At 46.3% G+C, this 20,821-nt stretch overlaps 1 protein-coding gene across 1 annotated transcript in view; it reads left to right on the top strand.

The window, feature by feature from the left end:
• Positions 1-2,222: 2,222 nt before the first annotated feature.
• Positions 2,223-20,821, top strand: part of LOC101343732 (solute carrier family 22 member 1) — a 38,259-nt gene continuing 19,660 nt past the window's right edge. The window contains exons 1-3 of the mRNA XM_004368795.1: positions 2,223-2,633; positions 11,471-11,574; positions 16,500-16,654. Of these exons, the coding sequence (XP_004368852.1) occupies positions 2,223-2,633; positions 11,471-11,574; positions 16,500-16,654 (670 nt within the window). The remainder of the gene's footprint in view (positions 2,634-11,470; positions 11,575-16,499; positions 16,655-20,821) is intronic.

Below are 20,821 nucleotides of genomic sequence, written 5' to 3'. Positions count from 1 at the left end.
ACGATGAATAAGGAAGACCGAAGAAGAATTGACACCTTTAAATTACGGTGTTGGTGAAGAATAGTGAGTATATCATTGACTGGCAGAAGAACCAACAAATCTGTCTTGGAAGAAGTACAGCCAGAATGCTCCTTAGACGCAAGGATGGTGAGACTTCATACTTTGGACATGTTATCAGGAGGGATCAGTTCCTGGGGAAGGACACCATGCTTGGTAAAGTGGAGGATCAGTGAAAAAGAGGAAGACCCTCAATGAGATGGATTGACACAGTGGCTGCAACAATGGGCTCAAGCATAACATGGATTGTGAGGATGGTGCAGGACTGGAGACTGTTTCTTTCTGTTGTACATAGGGTCACTATGAATCAGAACTGACTTGATGGCACCTAACAACAACAAACTTTGAAAGCTGTTTTCCCCCCTGAGCCTCTGCTTCCCCGGTTGTAGGATGGAGATAGTGACAAAACCGACCATGAAGGTGTATAGGAATGCGTTAGAAAATTCAGAGGGAGGGAGGGAGAAAGGAAAGGAGAGAGAGAGAAAGAGAGAGAGAAGGAGAGAGAGAGAGAGAGAGGGAGAGAGAAAGAGAGATTTATGTTAAGGAAATGGCTCATGTGATTGTAAAGGCTGGAAAGCCTCAAGTCCATGGGTCAGGCTGGAGGTTTCTCCTGACTCACGTAGCTGCAGGGGCTGGCAAACCCAGGATTGGCTGGTCAGACAGCAGGCCTCTGGCTCACAGGCTGGGGAGACTGATGAATCCCAAGATTGGAGGTAAGCTGCTAGCTCAAGTCCCAAGAACTGGAGGTCAGATGCAAGATCCAGAGTGAGCAAAAGCCTGTGAGTTTTGCCAGGAAGTCCACAACATATTAGATGCAGGCCACAATCCCAAGGAAACTGCCTTTCAATTGATTGACTGCTCTTAGTAGATCTCATCGTGGAGGTGATTACATCTTTACATAATTGCCAGACTACATCATAACTGCCAAACCATTGAGAATCATGGCCCAGCTGGGTTGACACACAACCTTAACCACTACACTGGCCCTGCCCGTTAATAGCTGAGCACCACTTGGGAAGTTACTCAGCCTCTCTGAGCCTTAGTTCTCATCAGTAAAATGGGGATAATAATAGCCTACCTCCTAGGTGTGAAGATGATGTTATTATTAATGTTCCATAATTGGTCTAACTGGCTCACTGTTGGGTCCAGAGCTTTGGTCTGTGGCTGTTCCCTGTTCCCTCTTCCAGGAGTCTTCGTCCTTCAAGTCCCTCAGAGACAAGTGGAAGTGGGCCTGGGATGGGGACACATGGTTCACCCACAGGGCCTCTGTGGGGCCCGGGGAGATGTGCTGAGGAGAGCACAGAGCCACCTCTCATTAGGGAGTTCAAGTGGCAGGACTCACCCAGCACCTATAGCCATGTCCCACCACCCGCCTGTCAGTTTGTCCTAGTATGGTAGCTTGTGTGTTCCTGTGATGCTTGGAGCTGTGCTACCAGTATTTCAAATACCAGCAGGGTCACCTGTGGTGGACAGGTTCCAGAGGAGCTTCCAGACCAAGACAGACTAGAAAGAAATGCATGGTGATCTACTTTCCAAAGTTAGCCAATGAAAACTTTATGGATCACACCAGCATATGGTCCAATATACTGCTGGAAGATGAACCCCTAGAAGGAAGGGACTCAAAATACACAGTGGCCGCAACAATGGACTCAAACATACCAACGACCATAAAGATGGTGCAAGATGGGGCAACATTCATTCTGTTATGTATGGGGTCACCATGAGTTAGAGCCAGCTTAGTGGCAGCTAACAACAATAACAACATCGCCATTCAAGCAGTTTACCGTTTTCTGTTTATCTGGGTTATAAAAAAAGTTTTCTAATATATAACCTCTTCAGAGGATCCCTAAAGAGACTGAGAGGAGGTTGCCAGCATGCCCTCGTGCTCTCTTTGATAAGCTCTGATTCTCTGAGGCCTTGTCCCAGGTTAACTTTCTCAGTTAAGCAAACAAATCAACAGTCTCACCCCTGCTTCCACCCTTGCCCTGCCAGTGGCACCAGGGTAAAAGATTACTTCTAGTTGGTCACTTTCCAGAAGTATCATGCTTCGACAGCAACTTGATTTCAAACCACCCCATTTCAAAAGAATCCCAATAAATCATTGAACCTGGGCCGCTGTAGCCCACAATGGGGCTGGCCAGAGTGATGCAGCACCTGACATCACCATGCCCACCGTGGATGATATTCTGGAGAAGATTGGGGGGTTTGGCTGGTTCCAGAAGCAGGCCTTCCTGACCCTATGTCTGCTCTCTGCTTTCTTTGCTCCCATCTACGTGGGCATCGTTTTCCTGGGCTTCACCCCAGACCACCGATGCCGGAGCCCTGGGGTGGCCGAGCTCAGCCAGCGGTGTGGCTGGAGCCAGGACGAGGAGCTGAACTACACGGTGCCCGGGCTGGGGGCCACAGGTGATGCCTACACCCGCCAGTGTCTCAGGTATGAGGTGGACTGGAACCAGAGCGCCCTTGACTGCGTGGACCCACTGGCTGGCCTGGCTGCCAACAGGAGCCATCTACCACTGGGCCCCTGTAGGGATGGCTGGGTGTATGACACGCCCGGTTCTTCCATTGTGACAGAGGTGAGAACGTGCGCTGCTACTTTGGGTAACTTGTGGGCTTCAGTGGCAGAGTGCAGCAGACAACACACCCTGTGGGCTTTGTTTTCATGTCAGGAAATGGGGTAAGAGTTGTATTTGTCAAGCACTTGCCTTGTGTCAGGCTCTGTGCTGGGGACTCTGCATGCTTCCCTTGTTCCCTGTCCCACGCAACTCTGGGTACTAGAGCAGGAAGCTGACGGTCAGAGACCAACACAAGCCAGGCTGAGTTGGGTTATTTGGAGAGCTGTCCATGGGGAGACCAGGGGCCTTCTCCCTTCCCCACTGGCTCCCCCAAAAGCCCCCAGAATTCACTCTGGGCCCTGCTTCCCCACCATTAGGATGGCTGGCGTCCCCTCCCTCTGCTCAAGATGATGGATACATGTTGTCTACATGGTGGTGGCTGTGGTGACGTAGAGGTGCCTGGGTGGTGCGAACAGTTTGTTCTCGACTACTAATAGAAAGGTTGGTGGTTTGGACCCACCCAGATACACCACTGAAGAAAGGCCTGGAGATCTACTTCCATAATGATCACAGCCAAGAAAATCCCATGGAGTTCCGTTCTACTCTGTCATACATTGGGTTGCCATGAGTTGGAATCAGTTGGATGGTGTCTTAGTTATCTAGTGCTACCATAACAGAAATACCATAAGTGGATGGCTTTAACAAAGAGAAATCCATTCTTTCACAGTCTAGGAGGATAAAAGTTCAAATCCAAGGTGTCAGCTCCAGGGGAAAGCTTTCTCTCTCTGTCGGCTCTGGGGGTAGGTCCTTGTCATCAGTCTTCCCTGATCAAGGAACTTCTCAGCACTGGGATCACAGGTCCAAAGGATGCACTATTCTCCTGGCTCTTGTTTCTTGGTGGTATGAGATCCCCCTGTCTCTCTGTTGGTTTCTCTCTTTTATGTCTCAAAAGAGATTGGCTTAAAACACAACCTAATCTTGTAGATTGAGTTCTACCTCATTAACATAACTGCTTCTAATCCTGCCTCATTAACATCATAGAGGTAGGATTTACAACGCATAGGAAAATCACATCAGATCACAAAATGGTGGACAATCATACAATACTGGGAATCATAGCCTAGCCAAGTTGGTACACATATTTTTTGGGGACACAATTCAATCCATAACAGATGGCAACGGGTGTGGTTTGGATCAGGTGGTGATGTGGAATTTGCCCTGGCTTTGGAGTCAGGCTCTTTGGTTGAATCACAGTCCCACTTCTTATTAAACTGAGCACCACTGGGTAGGTTCCTTAGTCTCTCAGAGCTTTAGTTATCGTCTGTAAAAGGGGGGTGATGATAGCCTACCTCACAGGGCATGAAGTTCAGCAGAGAAGGCACTAAGCAAACGTAAACAGAGTTACACTGTGAAGTCCCGCGTGTGGCCCATGGGGAAGGGTGATGGCGTCCCAGGGGCCCTGCTTGGATGGTTTAGTTAGTTATTTGGCCATTTTGCTTGGAGAACATTTCAATAGAGTGACCCTAGGTATTTTTCCACCAAGGAAATACACGGCCCCTTTTGAAAGCATTGCACTCTGACAAGGGTGGGCCCTTGGAAATCGGCACGGTGTCAGTTGGCAAAGCCACTGGCCAAAACCTATTCAGATGCTCTCTGTTAGCAACAGCCTGGTTCTGGCGAGGGTATTGCTTACCCGAAACAAGATGTAACCGGGCCCTCCCCTCCTTGTTCCCCCCAAACGCCCACCCCCATCAAGTTCCATGGTTTCTCGGGTCACCTCTCTTCCTTTCTCCCCTTCATTAGTGGTTTCAGCACTGTTATGCATTGAATTGTGTCCCCCAAAATATGTGTTGGAATTCTCACCCCCATACCTGGCGATGTAATCCCGTTTGTGAATAGGGTTTTCTTTGTCATGTTAATGAGGCCATATCTGTGTAGGGTGTGTCCTAAACCTAATCACTTCTGAGCTCTAAAAAGAGCAGATTAGACACAGAGGAAGCACAAAATGGGGAGGGGGCACATGCCATGGAACTTCAGAAGCCTGGGGCTACAGAAGCTGAAAGAGACAAGGACCTTCCCCCAAGCCGACCAAGAGAGCCTTTCCCTAGAGCTAGTGCCCTGAATTCGAGCTTCAAGTCACCTGAACTGTGAGAAGCTTCTGCTCTTTAAAGCCACCCATCTGTGGTATTTCTGTTATAGCAGCACTGGGACGCTAAGACAAGCGCCAACACATTTATGGCCTCGTGTCCTCTCCTCCTGGCTGCCAGAGCTCTCGCTAGGGAGCAGAGCAGGGTTTCTCCCTCAGGAGGAGCAGGTGCTGGTGCTTCACACGCCATTTAATGAACATCTGTCCCCCAGCGACAGATACAAAGAAGATGAATGACTTTCCAGGAACGCTCAGCAGATTCCTGCTGGGAATCTAGAAGAGCCCAAGATGGAGAAGTGTTTGTTCTCTGTGACTGAGATGTTCTGCTTTTGAAGACTCAGAGTCTTTGGTATAGGGTTGCCTGATAAAATAAATATAGGATGCCAGTTAAATTTGAATTTCAGATAAACAAAAAATACATTTTTAGCGTAAGTGTTGCTGTTGTTGTTAGGTGCGGTTGAGCTGGTTCCAACTCATAGCAACCCTGTGTACAACAGAACAAAACACTGCCCGGTCCTGTGCCATCCTCACAGTCTTTGCTATCTTTGAGCCCATTGTTGCAGCCACTGTGTCAATCCATCTCTTTGAGGGTCTCCTTTTTTTCACTGACCCTCTACTTTACCAAGCATGATGTCTTTCTCCAGGGACTGATCCCTCCTGACAACATGTCCAAAGTATATCCCAGATATTACATGACATTTGATGCTGATAACTGAGACTGGGAATACAAATATTGCACGAGACACACTTATACTAAAATAAAATGTGTTTATTGGAAATTCAAATTTAACTGGGCACCCTGTGGTTTTATTTGCTGAATCAGACAAACTGCTTTAGTGCCAAACTAAGGAGCTTGGTGTTATTTAGGCAAAGGAGCAAGATGGCATAGCTGGGCATTGCAAATGGTCTGCCAGTGATGAGGTGACTTCACTGGAAGGAGGGAGATACAGGAGGAGGCCAAAATAGGGACCTGGTGAGACGTGTCAACCAGCATGGTTGTCACAGGCATGGAAGGAAGAAATGATTTAAGAGATATGGACATTGCGTGGAAACCCTAGTGGCGTAGTGGTTAAGTGCTACTGCTGCTAACCAAAAGGTCGGCAGCTCGAATCCACCAGGCGCTCCTTGGAAACTCTATGGGGCAATTCTACTCTGTCCTATAGGGTTGCTATGAGTCGGAATCAACTCAGTGGCAATGGGTTTTTTAACAGGACATTGCATAGTTGGGGAGAGAGAAGGTTCTGGCTTGAGGACCTGAGTGAATGGAGTTTCTATAACTGAGGCTGGTGTCTTAGTTACCTAGTGCTGCTGTAACAGAAAAAGCACAAATGGGTGGTTTTAAGAAACAAAAATCTATTTTCTCACAGTTTAGGAGGGTAGAAGTCCAAATTCAGGGCGCTGGCTCTAGAGGAAGGCTTTCTCTCTCTGTTGGCTCTGAGGGAACGTCCTTGTCTCTTCAGCTTCTGTTTCTTGGTTCCTTGGAGATCTCATGTGGCGTAGCATCTGTCTTCCCGCACTGTGCTTTCTTGCTGCTTGCTTAATCTGCCGTTAAGACACACCCTACACTAATATTGCCTCATTAAAGTTAACAAAGAAAACCCATTCCCAAATGGAATTATAACCACAGGTATATTAGGATTTACAACGCGTATTTCTGGGGGACACAATTCAATCCCTAACAGCTGGAAGGAGCAGTCTGGGGAGGTGGAGGCATGTGCTGAAGTCCTGACCTAGGTGGGTGGCAGCAGAAAAGGAGAGGAGGGAACAGATGCAAGAGAACCAAAAAGGCTGTAGAACCAGTTGGCTATCTGTGGCAATTGAGGAGTGGGCTTTAAAGTGACCCCAGGACCTAGAGCTCTGGAGGATTGGGAGAACCCTGGAGCTGCTCACAGAGAAAGTGAAGAGGAGGTGATTTTAGGAGAAACAGTTCATTTGGGGGCATCCTGAGTTTGAAGAGCAGGTGAATTCATTTAGAGGTCTTCAAAGGTAATTGGTAGCATGGTAACTCTGGGCAGGAGGGCAATAGGAATTAGCTCCTGGATGGGAATTGTCTTCCACTTTAATTCTCCCTTGTGTTGCTACAAAGCTGCCCTTGCCTCCATGCCTCGTCCTAAATTGAAGATTATTCTCAGAAAATTAACCTTAGTTATTCATTCCCGCAGAAATAATTTTTAACCTAGCATTGCCTTGGACATTGGAACTTGCTTAAGGGAGGAAGAGAGGCCAAGTCATTTGGAAATCACATTTAATCTCACTCCAAGACATAGGGACTGGGGTTATGGGGTCCATTTGGGGAGGAATGTGGAAGTTCTCTGACCTTGCCTCCCCCTGGCTGCTTCTCTTCTGCCCTCTCAGCCACAGACCCCACCATCTGTCCTCCATCGGCTATGAACGTTGAGCAAGGGAGAGAGAGGCCTAGGATCAAGGTCAGATGGGGGTGGTCACATCAATGTTTCCCGAAGTTGTCTGATCCTGAGCTCACCTGCATTCTTACTCCTGACGCACTGAAGCAGAATCCACAGGGAATCTGGACTTTCACAGGGACTTCTGATGATTCTTGTGATCGCGCATGTTTGGTGAACATTGCCTGTCCCTTTATGTAACCAGTTACTGTCCAATCAACCCTGACTCACGGTGACTCCATGTGCGTTAGAGTAGAACTGTGTTCCATAGGGTTTTCAATGGCTGATTTTTTGGAAGTAGATCATCAGGCCTTTCTTCCGATGTGCCTCTGGGTGGACTTGAACCACCAACATTTTGGTTAGCAGCTGAGCTCGTTAATTGTTTGCACCACCCAAGATCTTAGGCATAGCTTAGAGGGCAGAGCAAGTTCTCATTGGGAGGCGGGATTAGAAGGGAAGGCAGAGGTGCTGTGCATCCTCAGCCCCTGAATTCTCTGGCCCCATGATGGTCCCGGGGCAAGACCAGGATGTCTTCAGGAAGGGCAGCAGGAACGTCTTACAGAGACACTGACATTCAAAGATTAAAATGAAAACCAGAAACAATGTCTAAGAAAGAAAGAAGCTGAGGCACAGGGGCAACAATTCCACCGACTTCTCCCCACCCCACAACTTTCATGAAATCTACTGTCTAGAGCAGGCTGAAGGAGCCCTGGTGGCACAGCGGTGAAGTGCTTCAACTGCTAACCGAAAGGTCTGTGGTTTGAACCCACCAGTGACTCTGCAGGAGAAAAGACCTGTCAGTCTGCTCCTGTAAAGATTACAACCTTAGAAACCTTATTGGGCAGTTCTACTGTATCCTATAGGGTCCCTATGAGTTGGAATTGACGGCACCCAACGACAACAGAGCAGGTTGTCTTAAGCAATGTGGGGGAAGGGGCACAGGAGAAACAGTTGGGCAGCTGGAGGAAGAGATGGTCAGATGGCCAGATCAGCCTAGGACCTTCTGTACTGGTGCGTTCCAACAGCCAGAGCGCAGCCTGGCAGAGAAACCAAAGGAACCACAGGTGGAAAAGTTACCAGGTGGGTGGTCACCTGGGGGAAGCTCTATGAGAAGGTGCATTTAAGGCTGAATCGTACAGGGTAAAACAGACCTGTGGATTGGTGGAGAGCGTGAGAGTGAAGCGGATGGAGCAAACCGCACGCTCCCGCTGAGCTGCAATCCTCACTTGAGTGAACAGGTAGGAGGTAGAGGCTCGTTATTAGTTTCTTTCTTTCTTTTTTCTTAAACTGCGCTTCACATGAAGGTTTACAGAACACATTAGTTTCTCATTAAACAACTAATACACATATGGTTATGGGACGTTGGTTGCCAACCCCGAGACGTGTCAACACTCTCCTGCTTGACCTTGGGTTCCCCACTTCCATTCGTTCCGCTTTCCTGTCCCCTCCTGCCTCCTCATCCCTGCCCGTGGGCTGGTGTACCCATTTAGGCTCATATACCTGGTTGAGCTACGTGTGTTATTGTTTTATGGGCCTGTCTAATCTTTGGCTGAAGGGTGAACCTAAGGAGTGACTTCAGTACTGAGTTAAAAGGGTGTCCTGGTGCCATACTCTCAGGGTTTCTCCAGTCTCTGTCAGATCATTATTATTTCTGACAGTCAGGTGGTGACATGGATTTCTACTCATATTTCATAACAAAGTTGCGCCTGTCATTCATCGCCTTCCAGAGTGAGATTTGGGAGGAGAGTTAAGGTATTTGAGGATTGAGAGGTGAGTGGATGGTGAGGCAGCGGGAATGGGACTCTCCTTTCAAGAAGTTTGCCAGGAAGAGGAAAGAAAGGATCAGCGTGTAAATAAGAAGGCCAGATGAGCAATTGTACTTTTGAATTCAGGGAACCATGTCCTACTGGAAGGTAGACAAGATAATGGAGAGGTGGAAAGGTTCATGCTGCAGAGATTTCCAGTTTTAAGTTCCAGTGGGTGCTGTTCCCCACTTCTCACTAAAAATATCTATGAAGACACTGAAGTCATTGAAAACTCACAAAGACACCAACAAATAGAACAGCCGACTGCCAGATCCTGGGAGGACAGTTCTCAAAGAACTTCAGAGCAGAATCAGAATGACCACCTAAAACTAAACAAACCTACCTGCTTGAAAGAAGGAAGGAAGGGGGTGTGTTGCTCTCCTACTGCCTCCCTGACTTGAGACCTGGCCGTTGTTTTGCTACATGATTCTATTTCAAAGGTGGCTATGGCAATATTTCTGCCCACCTTCCCTGCCTTCATTTGTATTACCTTTATTCGACCTGAGAAAGCAACTGGGCAAGGGGGTTCGGGAGAATTTACATCGGCCATTCTCTCCTAGGCTATGTATCCCAAGCCAGTCAAGCACTGTAGAGTTGAGGGAGAGACAGGAAAGAGTCTTCCCACTTGGACCTGATGGAGATGTGAGAAGTGTACTTCAGCAGTTAGGGTGTCCCAGAACCAGGCAATACGTGAGGAGAAGATGCCTCCTCAACCCACCAAAGCCACACTGGCTAATTTTCTTGTAGACACTGGAAATTAGGCTAGTTGCTCCATACACCATTTTGTTTCCAGATTTTGGTCTGAGAAGATGACTCTGCCAACACCCAGTGGCAAAGCCATACACCCAGTATGTTGACAGGTTTGGAGAGATTCTTAGTTCCAGGATTTGAAAACGGGAAAAAAGTCCAATAATATAGAATCAGTGAAAAAAAAATTTAGAGGGGAAATAGACCACCACAAGATTCAAGGAGGAACAAACACCCTAAAATGAATTACTATCGAAACCAGAAGAAAATACTCGTAGTCATTAACATTCACATTTTTCAAAGCAATTTCAATATGGAAACGTGACCATTTTCGAGTGAGTGAAAATAAGTTACTGTATGACCTTGAGCAAGTTACTTACCTCTTCAAGCTTTAGTTTCCTCATTTTTCTATCAGGGAATATAATTCCTACCATACTGGGCTGTTTTGAGACCTGGCAAACTGCTCCAGTAAAGATTACAGCCTAGGAAACCCTGTGGGGCAGTTCTACTCAGTCACATATGGTTGCCATGAGTTGGAAATGACTTGGCAGCACACAACAACAACAGGATTGTTTTGAGAACAAACAGGTAATCTCTGTAAATTGCTTTAGCATAATGTCTGGCGCAACATAAGCAATAGATTTTAGGGATTATATGCTGTTGCTATTATTAGTTTTACATTAAAGTACACATTGAATTGAAGTGATTTTGATGATTGGCCTGCAATTGGATATAATAACTTCAGGCTAAACTATCAAAACAAGAAACTCATCTTAGCTCTGTTAAGGTTTAAAAAATACTTCAAATTTTCCATAATGAGGCCTCAGTGCACTGCAGGGATTCTCGAACATGACTGAACATTAGAATAACCTGGGCAGCTTTTAAACATACTGCTGCCTGCGTCCCATCTCCAAAGATTCTGAAATCATTGGTTTCAGAGTATGGCCTAGGCACTGGGATCTTTACAAATGCCCCCAAGTGATTCTCCCATGAAGCCAAGTTTGGGAACCTTTGGAGTGGTAGGAGGATCAAAGTTGACCCTGGAGTTGAAGAGACCTAGACTTGAACTTCAGCTCTGGAGTCTTCTATTTGCCTGATCTTAGTTACTTAACTGCTCAGAGTCACCAGTGTTTCATCCTTACAAAGGGAACAGTTAATATTTCACAAGATTATTGAGGGAATTAGATGAGGAAATAGAACTGATCACAGTGTCTGTCATGTAGACATTCGATAGTTATTGGTTTTCTTCCTCCCTCCTTGCGTTCTCCCTTTTATCCTGGCTGCAAGCTCAACGGTCTTCCATTTTGTTGGTTTTATTAATTTCTTTGAGCCAACACTGGAAAAACATGTTATATTTCTTTCATTACATTTATTATTATCATTATTTTTGTGAAAAATTGCCTTACTGTATTTCTTTTTAGAAAAATTATCTAATGGCCTTGTGAGAGGCAGTTAATTGGTTCTTGCTCTCTTTACCAAAGACATTTTGTCCTGTGATAACCCACTGTCAAGGGCAAAGCACTTGACGATGGTTTCTTTAATGAATATATAATGAGAGTATTATAAAGATATTAGGAATATAACGAAAATTACTGAGAAATTGACCAGAAACATCGGATTTCATCTTATGAGAGGAAAATCTGTGAAACACCTAGGGGACACCAAGGTTTGTGTCATACATTTGCTTTGTCAGGAGAAAGGATGCAAGGGTGCAGTTCTGATTTACAAACGGCTTTGTGTTTTTGGTCCGTCCCTCAGTTTAACCTGGTGTGTGCTGATTCCTGGAAGGTGGATCTGTTTCAGTCCTGTGTGAATGTGGGCTTCTTCCTCAGCTCCCTGGGAATTGGCTACATTGCAGACAGGTACGTAAAGGCCAATTCAATTAAACGTGTCATTAATGCCATGAGGAAAATGAGTTCTAGGGGATAACAGTGGAAGAAGAGGGGAATAATTAGAATCTATCACAGAAGTTGGTGGAGAGAATTATTGATAGTGTGTCTATCAATTGGTGGTGGGAGATGGAGAAAGGTAATGAGGTTTGAGGTGTATTTCAGAATTCGAGACGACATATAGGTTGTATGTTAGGGATGGAGGCTGACAGAACGGGGACACAAAGGCAAGGTTTATGCTTAAAGCAAATGAATGAGCGTAATGCCATTTTCTGAGATGGGAAAGAATGGATTAGGGACAGATTTTTGTTGAAGCTCTTTGTAGGGGAAGGGGCTGGGAAGGAAGCAAGAGTTTTCTTTTAAATGCGTTCAGTTTGCAGATGTATTAAGTATAAACTGTAATAACAGATTTGGTGATGGCTACACAACCTGATTAATGTAATTGGTGTCACTGAACCGTACATGTGAAAGTTGTTGAACTGGCGAACGTTATGTTACCTATATTTTCACAACAGCAATAACAGAAAAAAAGAGAAAACACTAAGGTAAAAAGGAAAAAAAAAAAAGAGTAGTTTGTAAGACATATAAAAAAAGATGTCAGGTAGGCCATTGGTATATGAGTTGAGCTCAGAAGAGAAGCTTAACTATTTGGGATTTGTCACCAGTAGAGCCATGAAACAAGTTTGAGATCATCTAGAAGAGGGTAAAGAGAGAGAATGTCAAGATGTAGAGGGTGATAGGGGAGGAGTCCACCACCCGTCTGTCAGTTTGTCATACTGTGGTGGCTTGCATGTTGCTGTGATGCTGGAAGCTATGCCACTAGTATTTCAAATACCAGCAGGGTCACACAGGGTGGACAGGTTTCAGTGGAGTACTTCCAGTGTATGCTGGAAGCACTCACTCATCTATGCTAAGACAGACTGAGAAGGACCTGATGTTCTACTTCTGAAAAAAATTGGCCAGTGAAAACCTTATAGATAGCAGTGGAATGTTGTCTGATACAGTGCTGGAAGATGAGCCCCTCAGGCTGAAAGGCACTCATATACAACCAGGGAAGAGCTGCCTCCTCAAAGTAGAGTCGACCTTAATGATGTAGATGGAGTCAAGCTTTCGGGTCCTTCATTTGATGTTTTGGCACAACTCAGAATGAGACGAAACAGCTGCAAACATCCAAAGATGAAGAAATGAAGATTTTTACCAACTTGTGCAGTCTGAAATTGATCAAACATGCAATCAAGATGCATTGATAATAAGTGGTGATTGGAACGTGAAAGTTGGAACTTTCAAGATCTATCCTGAAAGACAACACTGTCCGTGATAAGATAATATACATATACCTGCAAGGAAGACCAGTTAATATGACTATTATTCAAATTTATGCACCAATCATTAAGGCCAAAGATGAAGGAATACACAGAGTCACTGTACCAAAAAGAAATAGTCGACATTCAGCCATTTAGGAGGGAGCATATGATCAAGAACCGATCGGACCAAAGGAAGAAGTCTAAGCTGCACTGAAGACACCGGCCAAAAGAGCCCCCAGGAATTGACAGAATACCGACTGAGATGCTTCAACAAACAGTTGCATGCTGGAAGCACTCACTCATCTGTGCTAAGAAATTTGGAAGACAGCTTCCTGGCCAACTGACTGGAAAAGAGCCATATTTGTGTCCATTCCAAAGAAAGGTGATTCAACGGAATGCAGAAATTATTGAACAGTATCATTAATATCACATGCAAGTAAAATTATGTTAAAGATAATTCAAAAATGGTTGCAGCAGTACATCGAGAGGCAACTACCAGAAATTCAAGCCCGATTCAGAAGAGGCTGTGGAATGAGGGATATCATTGCCGATGTCAGATGGTCTTAGTTGAAAGCAGAGAATAATAGAAAGATGTTTACCTGTGTTTTATTGACTATGCAAAGGCATTCGACTGTGTGGATCACATCAAATTACAGATAGCATTGCGAAGAATGGGAATCCCAGAACACTTAATTGTGCTCGTGCGGAACCTATACATATAGACCAAGAGGCAGTTGTACGAACAGAACAAGCGGATAGTGCGTGGTTTAAAATCAGGAAAGGTGTGTGTTAGGCTGTATTCTTTCACCATACTTATTCAGTCTGTATGCTGAGCAAATAATCTGAGAAGCTAAACTATATGAAGAAGAATGCGGCATCAGGATTGGAGGAAGACTCAGTAACAACCTGCGATATGCAGATGACACAACTTTGCTTGCTGAAAGTGGACTTGAAGCACTTACTGATGAAGATCAAAGACCACAGCCTTCAGTATGAATTACACCTCAACATAAAGAAACAAAAATCCCCACAACTGGACCAATAAGCAACATCATGATAAACAGAGAAAAGATTGAAGTTGTCAAGGATTTCATTTTACTTGGATCCACAATCAACACCCATGGAAGCAGCAGTCAAGAAATCAAACAGCTCATTGCTTTGGGCAAATGTCCTGCAAAAGACCTCTTTAAAGTGTTAAAAAGCAGAGATGTCACTTTGAGGACTAAGGTGGACCTGATTCAAGCCATGGTGTTTTCAATCGCCTGATACGCATGTGAAAGCTGGACACTGAATAATGAAGACTGAAGAAGAATTGATGCCTTTGAGTTATGCTGTTGGCAAAGAATATTGAATATACCATGGACTGCCAGAAGAATGAACAAATCTGTCTTGGAAGAAGTACAATCAGAATCCTCCTTAGAAGCGAGAGGGGTGAGACTTCATCTCAGGTACTTTGGACATTTTATCAGGAGGAACTAGTCCCTTTACCATGCTTGATAAAGTAGAGGATCAGCGAAAAAGAGGGAGACCCTCAGTGAGATGGATTGACACGGTGGCTGCAACAATGAGCTCCAACATAGCAATGATTATGAGGATGGTGCAGGACCAGGCAGTGTGTGTTTTGTTGTGCACAGGGTCGTTATGAGTTGGAACCGACTTGATGGCTCCCAACAACAAGAACAACAACAGGGCAGGAGTTGCTGGCAAAGGAGACTTAGAAGAAATGGCAGACAGAGAGAAGGAGAGGGTGATTTTACAGAAAACAAGAGGACAGTGACTCAAAGAGGAGAGGGGCATCACATGTGCAGATACTGCTGAGAGGTCAGCCTATTGGCTCTGTGAACATGGAAGCCATGAGCACCCACGATGAAGGAAGAGTCAGTGGAAGGCCGAAGGAAAAGTGGAGGTGGGGAAGTGGAGCTCCTGTGGGCAGACAGATTTTTAAATGAGTTAGCTGTAACCCGTAACCTAACCCACTGCCATTGAGTTGATTCCGAGTCATAACGACCTGAGTTGCCTGTGGAGGAGAGGAAATGGGGAAACAGCCAGAGAGAGATGGAGCGTCCAGGATCAGGGTGGCGTCTAATGAGAATGAGTCCGTGGTGAGTGGAATGGAGATGGCCGGGGGAGAGCGTGAGCCAGGAGCACAGGCAGGGGCCAGAGGGCAGAGTGGGGGCGGCCTTGGCTAGTTGTCGGTCACAGGAAAGAGGACGCCACAGATAGGCCCTAATGGGTAAGTCTGTGTGTTCTGAGGGGAGAAGATGGTAGGATGAAAAAGTGTCTGCATGTTCCCTAAGTGTGAGGAAGTTTATTGGCTGAGAGCTGGGTAGGTGTGGGGTGGCACTGAAAAGTGGAGGAAGGTTTGAGGCAAAAAGCCCTGAGGTAGACACACGAAGTAGGGGTCTTGGAGAAGAGGAAGGTGGGATGCTAGAGAGTGGCAGGGTGGCTGCAGTGCTGACAGTCCTTCTGACTTTGGAGTCACAAGTGCAGAGGTCACTGTGCTTGGACGAGAGACGTTGTTCCTTGTGTTCTTGCTTTACTCTTAGAGAACGTGGGATAAGACTTAAAAGATTTAGTCGATAAAACATGATACTGGGGTGAAGCCTTAGGAGCCCTGGTGGCATAGTGATAAGCGCTCGGCTGCTAACCAAAAGGTCGGCAGTTCGAATCCACCAGCCGCTCCTTAGAAACCCTATGGGGCAGCTCTCTTCTGTCCTATAGAATCTCTATGAGTCCGAATCGACTTTACGGCAATGGGTTTTTGATTTGGGTGAAGCCTTAGCAAATAATTTGCCCATTTCATCCATGAAAAAAGGAAAGGAAAAACAATTCTCAAAGTTACATTTATATACATATATAAATATATATATATATAAAACGTATGTATGAAAAAAAACTCACCAGTTTCTGTCGAGTCATGCTGACTCATAGTGACCCCATCTGTGTCAGAGTAGAACTGTGCTCCATAAGGTTTTCAATGTCTGGTTTTTTCAGAAGTAGATTGCCAGGCCTTTCCTCCAAGGCTCCTCTGGGTGGATTTGAACTCAATTAGTAGCTAAGCACCGAACCATTTGCACCACCCAGGGACTCCATAACATATATAATAACATATATGTATATTATATATATGTATGTGTGTGTGTGTATGTATATAAAATATATATAGCTAAATATTTTCACAGAACAATTTTTATGACAACTGATAAGTCTAACTGGGGAGAACAATTCTTTGTTTTGTGCTCACGTGAATAATGCAATCTGTTAAACACAAAGGTAATTTGAGGAGACAGTATGAGAATGGAGAGTCCATTATGGGAAGGCCACCTTTCCTTTTGGCTAAGATGAAATATTGCAGAGATTGGTCGGGATTCCTTCATAAAGTGCTTTAATTATACCTGACAACAACCAGTGAGTTTGCCAGGGGCAGATGTGGTGGGGCCATGAGGGGGCTGTGACCTCCTGACAGACGCGTATTGTCCCTTAGAGAAGCTGTGAGGTGATGCCACCCTGCCGTGGTCCTTGTGTTCCACTGTGCTGGTCTGACCCCAAACTCCTTCCACCCTGCCTCACATGCCTGCTCCCTTGACTCTAAAGGTTTGGCCGCAAAGTCTGTCTCCTGCTGACCGTCCTCATCAGCGCCATCTCAGGAGTTCTCATGGCCATTGCACCGAACTACCCATCCATGCTGTTCTTCCGCCTGCTGCAGGGGCTGGTCAGCAAAGGCAGCTGGGCATCAGGCTACACTCTAAGTAAGTATTGGCTGACTGAGGTGTCCACGGCTTCCCTTGGACGATGGAGCTCAGATGAGTGCGTAGAATGGGATGGAGTCATTCATGAAGGTGTTCTTTTTTAGGGAGGTGACATTTACAGAGTCTAGAGAAATTGTGCCCGCACTAGGTGTATGTTGTTCATGCGACGGGCAGAGGATGGTGTCAGAAACCGAGCTGAGCTGAGAGAGCAGAGCTGCCAGGTACCAGAGTAGCTGATCAAGACAATGAGCCAATATCATCACTGAACAAATCTGATCAAAGATTCCCTAGAAGAACCCTGATCAAAAGGGGGAAATGCGAGCAGAATTTCAAGTTTTCATGGACTCCACTCCAGACTTCCTGGAGTTGGATGAACCTCTGAAACTATTGCCCTGAGATCATCGTTAAACCTTAAATCAAAAATATCCCCTGAAGTCTTCTTAAAACCAAACAATAGTTTAGCTTAACTAGTAAAGAATGTCTGCCTTGAGCATTATGCTCTTTTAAGAACCATTTATATGGGATCAAACTGATAACAACAACGGGAAAGCCTAGATAGGAACCTTAGGGAGCAGGAATTTATGTTAATGGGGGAGGAACAACTCAGAAAAGGAGGGTGAGAATGGTTGCACAACTCGAAGAATGTAATCAGTGTCCCTGAACTGTACATGTAGAGACTCTTGAATGTTGTATGTTTTGCAACAACGACAAAATAAATAAAATTACATAAAAAGCAAAGCAAAACAAAAGAAAGTATACGAAATAAAAAAAATAAAGAGTCAAGGAGCCAGATGAAAGTGAGAGTCAGGTTACTTTAATCGCTGACATCAATAGTTTAAGCGAGAGAGTGCTGACTCCTCTCATTCCATTTGTCCCGTGTGACAGCGGCACGAGAGAGTCAGGTGGATGAGGGCAGACGCGGGCAGACGCGGGCATCCGGGAGCGTCTTCTGTGAAGGGAGCCTCGAACTAAAGTCTCCTGCTGCTTTGTGAACCAGGGGCCAGGCGGAGGGAGAGAGAGGGCTAGGAGGGGAAAAGTGCTGAGTACTAAGTCAGAGTGGGAGAGAGTCTCCAAGGCCTCCCCCACATTAAGGAGGTTTCAGCACAGGTGCCTGAGGAAGGCCTCTGCCGAGGGCCCTCGATAAAGACGCCCCCATACGGAGGTGCCTGGACTAGGAATTCAGATAGGTGTCAGAGCACGGCCGGCAGGAGGGCCTGAGTTCTTGGCTGCAACGGCCTCCGGGCCCTCCAACACACTGGCCATGCACCAAAGCTGGGTGAGCAGGGCGCCTCCCGCATGGAGCCTACCAGGCCCAGCCTTGTAATTGCCTGTGGTGGGGCTTGCAAGATTTTGCCCAGGAGCTGGACTCCTCATATGGTGTAGGTATGTTGTTCCCGTTGTGACTGTGTGCCGTTGAGGGGACCCTTACTCACAGCGACTCTACAGGACAGAGTAGAACTGCCCCATAGGGTTTCCAAGGAGCAGCTGGTGGACTTGAAGTGCCGACCTTTTGGTTAGCAGCCGAGCTGTTAACCAGTGCGCCACTAGGGCTCTCCCAAAATTTGTTGTCTCTTTCTTTTTTACAACCGAGGGACACTTAAATAGATCCATGTTTCCATATCTACTAATCCACTTGGGAAGCAAAGAGACCACATGTGGTGTATGTACAGCATTGGGGAGGGGGTGTAGGAGGAGGCCAAAGACGGGGGAGTGTTTTACAATTCCAAATATCAAAGAATCAGCATCTCCTCAAAAGAAGTACAACAAACTCAACTGGTTCAAATGGCACTCAAGAGTTAGCCGAGGAAAGAAGACGGGAGGAAATAATAGAAGGATAAACATCATGACTGAAAGGAAATTGAGGCGAAAACCAATGTGAATAATTCCACATATTAACTTTTTTTCCCCCAAAATTTTCCATAAAGAGTAAGAATAGAAAACTGAAAATTACTTTCCTGGAGGAAAGTAAGAGAAAAGAGTCACCTCTTCCTTCCTGAGCCAGAGAAGCAGTGAGGACAATCCACGTGTTTGCTTATTTGTAGCGAAGAGAAAAGAAACAGCCGTGTCTTGCCAGCTCTGAAAACCACGACTGTGGCATTCGGAGAACTAGTTCACTAGGGCAAAGGGGTCCATGTTACGTTCCTACCTTGAGAAACCGCTAACACATTGTTAAGTTTAGTTCGCTCGGTAAATACTTACCAAAAACCCGTGACAGACTGCGTGCTGAATATACATTACACGACACAGGGTTCCGAGGATTAACCCCGAGTCAAATCCACACTCCAACATTAAACAGCTGGGTGACCTTGGGCAATTTACATAATCTCGCTGTGCCTTAGTTTCCTCAACACGGAATAACAGCGGTGCCTTCCTCCTGGGGCTGCTGGGAGGAGTAAGTGAGTTGCACTAGGTACTGTCTTAGAACAATGCCCGCCACAAACAATCTCTCAGTAAGTGTTTCTATTACTGGGTGGCAGGCAGGGTACTAGGTGCTAGAGATAACCAAGATAGATAAAGTGTTATTCCTACCTTCACCGGGATCAAAGGCTAGAGAGGGAGACAGATGCCAAAATGAGTATTTTCGTATAATAAGAGCTGGGGACAGTGGCAGTTCAGTGGTAAAATTCTTGCCCTCCGTGCAGGAGACCTGGGTTCGATTCTTGGCCAATGCGCCTAACGCGCGGCCACCACCTGTCTGTCAGTGGAGGCTTTCGTGTTGCTAGGAAGCTGAACAGGTTCCAGCTGAGCTTCCAGACTAAGGCAGACTAGGAAGAAAGGTCTGGCAATCTACTTCCAAAAATCAGCCAACGGCGTGGGGGGAGTCCTATGGATCACGACGGTTGGATCCCCGACTGATCATAGGGATGGCTCGAGACTGCGTAGCATTTCGTTCTATTGTGCATGGGGTTGCTGTGAGTTGGGGGCCGACTTGATGAGAGCTAATGACAGCAACGGCATAGTAAGAGCTATGGCCGACTTCTATTCCTGTGACTGCTTCACTTAGTTGCAGGAAAACACCTCTGCTGGTCCCTTCTTGCCTCACCTGCTGCTTCTTCCCAGCCTCCTTCACTGGAGCCTCCTCTTCTCCCTGACCCCTTAATGTTGCAGGACCCCTGGACTTTGTCCCTTTCGTTCCCACCCCTCTTCTGCCTGCAGCTGCACCCCACCCCCTACCCGATTCCCGTTGCTTGGGTCAAACATCTCATAGTGAACACTAACACCACCTTCTTTTCCTTACACCCCATCTCCAATCCATCAGTGAGTCCTGTTGACTTTCCTTCCAAAACACACCCAGCATCCCACCCACTTCACTGCCTCTGCATTTCCTCCTGGTTCGAGCCACCAGCATTGCTTCACTTCCAAATTCATCTCCCCGAGGCACCTGTCAGTTCTCAGCTCAGAATGCTACCTTTGAAGTCCACTTCCTCACCTCCTCAAGTCTCGGCTCAGATGTCACCTTCTCATCAACTCTACCCTGACCGCTCTTTGTAAAATGCAACACCTCCACTCTCCCCGTCACCCTCACCCCATCTTCTCCCCCTCATGATGCGTATCACATTCTGACATACAGCGTTTTTGTTAGCTGTCATTGAGTTGGCCTTGACCCACGGCAACCCCGTGTGTTACAGAGTAGAACTGCTCCATAGAGTTTTCTTATGGAAGCAGATCTCTAGGCCTTTCTTCCGTGGCATTGCTGGTTGGGTTTGAACGACCAACCTTTGGGTTAGCAGCCAATTGCAAACTGCTTGTGCCACCTGGGCTCCCTCCATAGTGTATAACTTACCTACTTGTGATATTTATGTCTGTCATCTCTCACGAGACTGTAAAGACCACGAGGGCAGGGCACCTTGTCTGTTTTGCTCACCAGTGAATCCCAAACACCTAGAATACTGCTGGATGCGTAGCAGGCACTCAAAGGTATTTGTTAAAACAGTGAACGCTCCTCGTGTTGTGGTAAATATCTTTCCTCAGCCTGGAGCTTATAGAAGGCCAGTGTACCGAGTCCTGAGGTCTGAACAGGAGGAATGGCATGACAAGCAAGGGGACAAGAAAAGGGACAGTTAGAGAACAGCTAGAGAACAGAGGAGCGTGGCATGTGTGGGTGAGAGCTGGTGTTAGTGGGACACACGGAGGAAGGGAGCCTTCCAGGCAGTGAGGAAGGAGGGA

Source organism: Trichechus manatus, unplaced genomic scaffold (assembly GCF_000243295.1).
Source record: "Trichechus manatus latirostris isolate Lorelei unplaced genomic scaffold, TriManLat1.0 scaffold00002, whole genome shotgun sequence".
NCBI classification, from domain to species: domain Eukaryota; kingdom Metazoa; phylum Chordata; class Mammalia; order Sirenia; family Trichechidae; genus Trichechus; species Trichechus manatus.
The sequence above is the reverse complement of the archived record's forward strand: the minus strand, read 5'-3'. Positions and strand labels throughout refer to the sequence as shown.